This window comes from Lepidochelys olivacea (genome assembly GCF_965140295.1).
Source record: "Lepidochelys olivacea isolate rLepOli2 genome assembly, chromosome: 9".
NCBI classification, from domain to species: Eukaryota; Metazoa; Chordata; order Testudines; family Cheloniidae; genus Lepidochelys; species Lepidochelys olivacea.
This window is the reverse complement of record NC_140419.1, coordinates 90,111,188-90,120,205: the sequence shown is the minus strand read 5'-3', so window position 1 is coordinate 90,120,205 and position 9,018 is coordinate 90,111,188. Positions and strand designations below refer to the sequence as shown.

General features: G+C 45.8%; 1 protein-coding gene across 1 annotated transcript; it reads right to left on the bottom strand.

The window, feature by feature from the left end:
* Positions 1-963: 963 nt before the first annotated feature.
* On the bottom strand, positions 964-8,497 carry STEEP1 (STING1 ER exit protein 1). Its single transcript, XM_084638648.1, has 7 exons — positions 8,320-8,497; positions 6,602-6,719; positions 5,119-5,160; positions 4,374-4,512; positions 3,745-3,834; positions 2,453-2,545; positions 964-1,473 (listed from the first exon to the last, which is right to left on the bottom strand). Exons 1-7 carry the CDS (start codon positions 8,441-8,443, stop codon positions 1,411-1,413), a joined length of 669 nt encoding a protein of 222 aa, XP_084494774.1. The 5' UTR covers positions 8,444-8,497; the 3' UTR covers positions 964-1,410.
* Between the last annotated feature and the right edge of the window lie 521 nt (positions 8,498-9,018).

The window sequence follows — 9,018 nt, the reverse complement described above, 5'->3', positions numbered from 1 at the left end:
CTTAGGGGGCCTTTGGTATACAGGTGGTTCGGGAGTAGATCAGGCGTTCTCAAACTGGGGGTCAGGACCCCTTAGGGGGTCACGAGGTTATTACATGGGGGGTCATGAGCTGTCAACCTCCACCCCAAACCCACTTTGCCTCCAGGATTAATAATGGTGTTAACTATATAAAAAAGTGTTTTTAATTTATAAGCAGGGGTCGCACTCAGAGACTTGCTATGTGAAAGGGGTCACCAGTAAAATAAGAGCCACTGGACTAGCTCATCCAGTGGTCCCTTCTAGCCTGAAACTCTCATTATATATGAATTTTTATTGTTTTTTCAGTGCATAGTTAATAGTAATTACATTCTAAATTTCCTTCCTATCCATTTACTCATTATAAGTCTAAACACTAACAACATTTTGGGTAACAGATTGCTTAGACTTTAGAGACAGAAGTACTAGTCAAGTTAGAAGTGGTAGTCAATGGATTTTATTAAAGTCCTAGGATATTTATATTTGCATTCTTTAGTTTAAAGAAGGCATCGGTAGAGCCACTTTTTGTTTTCAGTCATTTAAGGTAGGGTTGGACTTCACCCTGCCACATCTGTACCAATTCGTTGTTAAAACTGAATTTAAAAACTTTTTGATCACGACTGTTTTCCGATTTTCAAAAGAGGGGACTCTTTAAGTACCTTTAGTTAGGCACCCAAATGGCCTAGTTTTCAAAAGTGCTGGGAACCCAGCAATTCCTATGATTTTGGAAGAATTCAGCTGGGCGTTTTCAAAGACACACTGCTTACCAATTGTGTTGCACCACTGGACCTTGTTTCAAGTCTGTTCAGTGAAGATTTTCAGTTAAGTAAACATGTTGAAGATTTGTATAGATTATCACCATTCCAGTTTGTGGTAGGGCGAGAATTCCCTTTGTATAATATACTGCATGATTTGAAGACTTGTTTTTTAAATAAGAACATGGACAACTTACTTTATAAGGATTTATTTGCTGTGTATAGATTATTGCTTTACCTACACATCTAAGAGTCCAGTAAATACCTTATGTACATCTGAAAATAGCACACACTGATCTTTTGTACCAGTGTCTTAATCCCATGCACACACCTGGCAGAGGGTTTCCCCTGGAACAGATGTTACCCCAAGAGTCAGGCAAAACACTCGAGAGTGCACAGAAGTGTAATTTAAAAAAAGTCCTGGAAGTCCTTCAGTGTATTAAAATACCAGAGATCAAAGTACAGCCTCTAGCAAGACAGTGGCACCTTCCAAGCTGGTTTCAATGCATGGCTCTTAAAAGTTGTACTTAAGATCTGCAGGGCTGACTGAATTCTCTGTTGGGAGTCTCAGGAGTTGCTCTTGGTTATCCTCCCTCTCCAAATAGTCAGCTGCCTGAGCACGATCTGATGCGGGTTCCTTTTATTTGAACTGATTATCTATCAGGGTTCCTTTCATCTTGGCTTTCTTGGCTTCCAGCTCAGCCTGATTAGAAAAATTGGAACAGAATGAAAACTCTACACAAGAACATCATCACGAGTAACTTTCTCTCCAGCACTCTGAGGTACGATCTTCTGGTCTGAGCACTACTAATGCAGCATGCAGCCACCTAAGAGCTAAGTGCAGAACAAAACGCTTCAAGTCTCTTCATTCACTACCCTCTTTGTTTCTGGGTGCAAATCAGAAGGTGGATTTCAATCTTTGAAGCGCCAAATGGTCTGGTATTAGATACGTAAGAGGCCATTTCACACTTTATATCCTGCACTGGCAGGAAGGTGAGCTAGATAATCTAGTAAATCTTTCCCATCTCCAACTTCTATAAGCCTGTTGCCACAGTTAAGATCACGGAGCATGTTCTTGATGTTGGTAGTCCTTTGCAGGACTGCAGCAGAGCTACTGCACTGGCAGGCCCTCCTTTCTGTAACTTACTCCCTGTTGTAGCCTACGCTAAAGCCTGAGTGTGGCAGGCTTGAGGACACAATGTAAGGCACTGGATAATCTCCCCCAGCTCTGATCTGACCATTCAATGGCTATCTGGCCTCAGAGGCTGCCCTGGTTGCACTGTGTCTTATAAACTACCCTTTTTGAGTAGGTCTATGTATAATTTTCTATGATCTTCAATTTTAGAGGACGAGAGAAAACCTCTACAGTACAGTCTTCTCCTCATAGGACGGGTAGGAGAGGTAAGATATGGTGATGTCTAACAACAGGAGCTTACACAACTGGGGGAAAACCTACAATAATTGTGTGGATTTTCTTAATATTATTAATAACTTTTTCAATTCAAGTTAAAAATGCAAAGGATAAATAATTTGGACTGTTAAGCTTAACAACTGCCCACCCCCAAGGCTGCATATGAACTCTGTACACCCACTGTAGGGTATTAAGATATGCTGCTTATGTATACTGCCAACAGACCCAAGGGAATTGGACCAACAATGCACTGAAAACAAAACAGACTTACCAGTTCCTGCAGCCTCCTTTTGCTCATGCCTTTGCGTTCCAGCTGCTTCTCAATCACTTTAGCATTCTGTGCATAGGAATCTGCAATCTCTCGCTGAAAAATATACAGTGCCACTGCGTTATACTGTGGGCCAGAACTGCACTGCCTCACGGATCTGACAAGTGAGATGGGTAGGATCAATTTCCAGCTGGGTATAAAGTTCGTGACAATGTGAGCACTACCCAACTTTAGCGTGGGGTCTGCACCTGTCAAAAGATCCCCATTGTGCTATAATGCTTGCTGCTGTATATCTTTTGTTCTCCCAAAAGATCTCAAAATGCATCAGATTGACAGGCAAACTATAAAGTGATAAATTATCCTGCCACTGAAATGCAGTCACCTCTAGGGCACAGCACGCCTGCTGTTTAAAGTGCATGGTAACAGCAGTTTAGAACAGGAAGTAAAGAATCAGGACCACAAGCCACTGGCCAACTGTAGTCATCACCACCATGTTCTGGCTGGTACGCGCAAAATGCAATCAAGAAAGGTTGATATGTAATGTGTGTTCTGGACCAGGTCTCTTCATTAGCATGGCAGAGGCGGTTCAGGGGAGATCATAAGGGCAAAAGGATTCTGTGTTACCAGATGGGAGACTATTAATACTACCATATGAGGAGACTGTCATCTGCATGTTAAATATATTAATTACCTGCTTATCTATATGCAGTCTTAACCAATCTGAACCCACCTGACTTGAGATCACCCATTCATTTCAATCAAGAGCATTGCAGAATGCAAAATAAACTGAGGAGAATGACAAGGAAGGAGAGGCAGGAATGAGGTCACAATTCCCCTCAAACTGCTGCACAGAGGGAAAAGTACGTTAAGGAGCCCTCCTAGAATAGAGAGGAAGACAGTGCTGAGAGGATGGCTACTGCATAGGAACTCACTAGCATTATTTGTTAGCTTGTCCTAGAAGATACCCATCTCACTCGTACTAGTAGGATGATCCACACCTGTGGCATGAATCTTATTAGCCACAGAAATGTTCAAGTGAAGAGCACAATATAAATACTTAGATGGATAACTGAGCATTGTGTCTGACTGAACTTCCCCGGGGAAATTCAAATCTTCTATGTGATGAATAATGGACTTCCCTTATGTATGGATCAGACCGAAAGGCTAAAATGGAATTAAACTGAAAGTGTTGCCATTCAGACAAGAAATTTCTGGAAAGCTTAGATTTGGTATCCCAACAAAACCTCTGTGTAACTTGGTATCTTGTTGGCATTAGCAGGGCAAAGAAAACTCACTGCTTCAATCTCCTCCTCCTCTTCATCAATGGTGGAGACCGTGACTGAACTGAACTTGCCCATGTCTTTGGTCCGTTTGGTCATCATCACCTAGGACACGAACAAGAGATTTTGCTTTAGTTCAGTGCACATTAGTGTTACCAATAATTTTCTCTACTCCATAGCCTTGAAGGCGTCTCCTGTAAATCCATACTGTTAAGTATTGCCTTTTATTGGAGGCACAGTAAGATTAACCACATGGGTTTGCTGGTACCAAGAAGTGCCAGCTCTTGGAATCAATGTACTCAACACCAAGAACTGGAGAGAAGATAATATTCAGGTGTCGAGTCTGAGATGCTTTCAAATGGATCTTCTAGGTTGCTTAGGCCAAAGATCTAACAGGTGCAGGGATCCCTTCCCATCCTTATTCCTCTGTCCTCCAGTTTCAAAAACTTCATGTTAGTCTTCCTTGGCAGAAGTTGAATGCAGTCAACACCACTATTTCAGGTAAACTAGAAGGGATCATTAGAGTGACATAGCACAGGGGCCAGGCATTCTAGCAGAGATGGCCAGACCTGTTAGGTCATTTTGTCCATTCACACCCTTTCGAAAGGCAAAGATAGCTTTGTAACTCATCTAAGTCTAATTACCTTTTTGGGAGGCTCTTGTTTCTGAGTGTATATGTTTGTTTTCCCAAAGCCCTGGCCAAACTTGACCACAGCTCCATCGACAATGAAAGTAACTGGGGCATTCTTCTGCTGGTGCTGGTAGAAGAGCAGAAGTCCACACCTGGAAACAACAACACATCTACTGGTGAAAGAGTGCAGATCTCAGTCTCATGCTCAGATGACTTGGTTGTAGTTTATTTACCAAACGGGCTCTAAAAACAGCCTGTACCGCAAACTGTCCAGTGTAGATAATTAGCCTTTTTGAACAGGCTGGAACTTCTTTTCAGGTAACCGATCATCAAAGAAGGAGACAGATCATAGACCAAACATTAGAATGTCAACAGGTGAAGAGTCACAGATTTTCTCAAAAGCCCATTTTATAATACAGTCTGGTCTTTCCTTCCATTATGTGATACATACTCAACTCTCTCCCTGCTTTCCTTAGCTGCCAAATTGAGAAATGCAATAAAAATGAAAAGTGCAATTAAAGTGGGACAAATGGGAGTGCTGGTAAAAGGCTGTTTTTTATATTCTGGCCCCAGCTACTTGACCAGGATCAGGATTACAAAATGTTAATACTCACATCACATCACACAAGTCAAAAATCTCATGTGTCCAGCAGCTACTCTTACAAGAAGAAATGTTATTTCTAAGGGGCTGTGACACACAAGTAAAAAGCAAGCATCTCCTATGCTGTAATAATACGATTTGATCTGCTGACACTTACTTTCCACACTTCTTCCTGTACTGCCTCTCAATACCTTCTGGTCTGCGGGAGAAAGAGAGAATTTACAGAAAAGTGGGAAGGCATCAGCTACTGCTGTCTAGATACTAAAGGAGAGTGCATTAGAAACACTTAAGAGTAAACAGAAATAATTCCAAATGAGCAATGAGATAGTGGCTTGGGGACTGTGTATACCTAACAGATCTGCAATTCATTAGGTATCCATAAAGGGGTAATACAAGTCTTATTCTGGGCACCAACTAAAAGAGACATGGGGGAAAGAGATCATGAATAGGGCATAAAACTAGAATCGCTGGAGGAGTAGAGAAGGCAGGAAGACACAACACAGCAACAGACCGTAGTGAAGTAGTGGTAGGCCCAGGGCAAAGACACCTTTTCTTTTAAACCCCTTTTTAAAACATTTTTCTCCAAGAAAGGCTTGCTACCTTGATTTTATCCCTAATGAAATCTCAACATCCTTCCTTACTTGAGCTGTTGTTCTGTTTTGTCTTCAGGCTTGTCTATATAAACACTTAGTTCACAGCAAACTCGGGTCTAAATCTACCCCACACTAGCCTGCTGTGCAATAATTAACTCAATGGACCCTGCTGCCTCACTTTGAAATGAGAGTAGAGCCAAGCACACTACAGAACTTTCAGCGCATGGCAGCAGGGTCCACATGAACAATTTGTGATTGTCTGACTACCGTGGATAGATTCACACACCAGCTTGCCACAACCTAACTGTCTATATAGACAAGCCTTTAGTCTTCTCTCTCCTAGATTGTAAATTCTTTGGTTCAGAGAACGTGTCTCAGTCTATGGTATGTTGTAAAGGGCCATGTAAATGTGTACGAGATTTTTAATACTAATATTCCCAAACAGAGTTAAAAGTCACAGCAAGACTAGAAAGCAGGAGTGCTGCAATTTACCTGAAATCCAAGAGAGGAGGAAAACAAAGCACAAGGTCCCCAAATAGGCTGCACTTTAACCTGTCAATTCTGTATTGCAGTGACCAATGTATTTATAAAAGTGACTTACAATAGGCTCTCAATGGCCTCCTTTTATCAGAAATCCAACAGCAAGGGTGCTGGCAGTCCAAGCTTCTTCGAAGCTGCTCACTTCAGATTAAATAGTTTTGCTTCACGTCTGCTTTTGTTGTGGTCATGAAATAAGGGCCAGATAATGTTTTTCAAATTTAATTTATGATCAATAGTAATTTTTCCTCTGGTAAATAGGAAAGAGAATTAGCATTCATATGGCATTCTATTATATGGTTGAAGTAGCTCAAATGGGGACCTGAACTATTTGACCATGTCTCTTTAATATCAGCAAATGAGCTGATGACAGTGTTAACAACTTCAGATTTAGCAGTACTCAGGTTACCAATTTTAGGAGTTATTTTCATCCAAAAATTTGAAGCACAAACAGCAACAGTGTCACAGCAACTGTCAAGGAAGCCAACGGAGGAAGAGAAGGTTTCCTACCTTCTGAGATAAACATTTTCCTCCTCCTCTGTGTTACAGAATTTATGGGCATGTTTGGCTGCATCAATCACCCGAGCTCTGTCTCGAGGCCTCATGGGCAGCTTCTCCAGCTGACAGTCTGCAGAAGTGAAGAGAGAAGCTGTTATAGAATGCAGATTCAGATCCGTCGCTAAGGGATGGAGTTCTGATTGTCCGGGAGTGTTCATCTGAGATGGAGACACAAACTTTGAAGGGCCAATTTTTTTTTTTTGGGTGAATACCTAGTGACTTTCTTCATCACATGTTTTCTTTAAACACCTCATTATCTCTCTCCCCCCCCCCCCCCGACACACACTAAAAAGCAGCCAAACAAAAGCATTGGTGCACTCTGTTAGATTTCTGCATGATCTCCTGGTGACAAACGTTGAGTGATTTAGCAACCTAACTGATCAAAGTCCAGGCACAGAAGAATGCCCAACATTGCAGTACCGTATTTCTTCTCCCTCCATCGGGCTCCAGAATGAGCAAACTCTACCTCACCTCAGCTGGAGATTCATCATAACCCAGCACCATTAAGGATGGAGGGGAAGACAGGGAAAAAAAAGGGACCCCAACACAAGGATTTTAAGAAACTGAGGACATTGAGAGATGTCACAGAGTGGTGACAAAACTTAATAATGTTAATACTTAGCAACTCTGTAGCACTTTACATATCCAAAACTCTGAACAAACTTTCATGCCCAGAAAACTGAAGTACCTGGCTTAAATTAGTACGAGATGGGCTGCGGACTCAGGAGCTCGTCTTCCAGTGCTGTGATCAGAGAACTCTACCATCCCTTTATACTCAGAGAGTCTCATAATCAATTAATTTAGTGTCTCAGCCTCCCCAGGGATCTACGGAAGCTTTATCCCTCCCACTCTGCAGATGGGGAAACTGAAATACAGGGAAAGTGACTTGCCCAAGGCCGTGAAGGGAGAGAATGGCAGGGCCAGGAAGAAAGGCCCGAAAGCAGAGCTACTTCTCACTCAGATTTTCTCAGGGACCCCATTGTCATAAGGTGGTGGGAGGCCATTGGGTCAGCTGGTCCATCCCAGGCACATTCTGAAGTGCAAGGGAGGTGTCCACGTCATCTGAAAATCTTCTCAGTCCCCAGGGATGCCCAACATCCCCTCCCACCTGTGACCGCCAAACTGACCCACCAAACAACACCACACACGCAGCTGTCATCCCAGCCTCTGGCCTTCAGGGATCTATAGGGACACACCTGGCCAAGACGAGGGTCCTTTTCCTTAGTCCCCCGCAAAGCCCCAGCTGCCCCCTCCCCACAGTCCCCCACTGCCCCTCCCCCCAGGTTCCGGTCCCTCCCCACAAGCCCCAACTGCCCCCTCGTCCTGGGGTCCTGCCCCTCCCTGCAAATTCCTGCTCCTCCCCCCAGGCCCCCACTGCTCCTCCCCCCAGTCCCCCACTGCTCCTCCTCCTCCCCCCGGGTTCCTGCCCCTCCCCCCCCAAGCCCCAGCTGCCCCCTCCCGGGTTCCTGCCCCTCCCCACAGTCCCCCACTGCCCCTCCCCCCCCAAGGCCCCAGCTGCCCCCTCCTCCCGGGTTCCTGCCCCTAGGCCCCCACCGCTCCTCCCCGCCAAGGCCCCAACTGCCCCCTCCCCCCAGGTCCCAGCTGCCCCCTGCCCCCGGGTCCCTTCCCCCGCCCCCGGGCGCCCAGGCCCCAGCCGCTCCCCGGCTCACCCAGCACCAGCACCATCTGGCCGCACAGACAGTAGTAAACGTGCAGCGGCTTCTCGCCGTCATCGTACTCCTCGCGGTCCCGGGTGTCGGAGCAGACCACGGAGCGGGACACCACCTTGGGCATGGCGGCGCCGAGCGAGCGCAGCCGGCGGAGGCCCTGCCCCTCGGCCTGCGTCGGGGTCGGGCCGCCCCTTCGGGGGCCGGGCCTAGGGCGGGGGCCTCGGCCGGCCTCCCCGCAGGGGTGGGGCTCAGCGCTGCTGGGCTGGGCCGGGGGGGGGGGTACGCTGGGGCAGGAGTTGCCCTGGGAGGGTATAAAGGGGGGAGATCTGGGGCGGTAAACAGGGGCGGAGTTGGCCTGGTGTGGTTATATTGGGGGAGGTCACGGTGTACAATGGGGGGCGGGCGGCTCTGGGATGGTAAACACGGGCGGGGGGGGGGATGCTCTAGGAGGCTGTTGTCCTGGGATACTATATACTAGGACAGGGGGAGCTGCCCTGGGATGGATGGAATACACGGGGGGTTCTGTCCTGGGATATATGGAGGGACTGCAGTAGCCTAGATTGTATACTGAATTGGCATGATATAATGGGGCGTTTATATGTTGTGACATGCACCCAAGAAGGGGCCCTACATGGTGTGTATTGGGTGGGGGGGACATATGCATTGTGTTGGCAGTAGCTCACCACTATAACACACTGT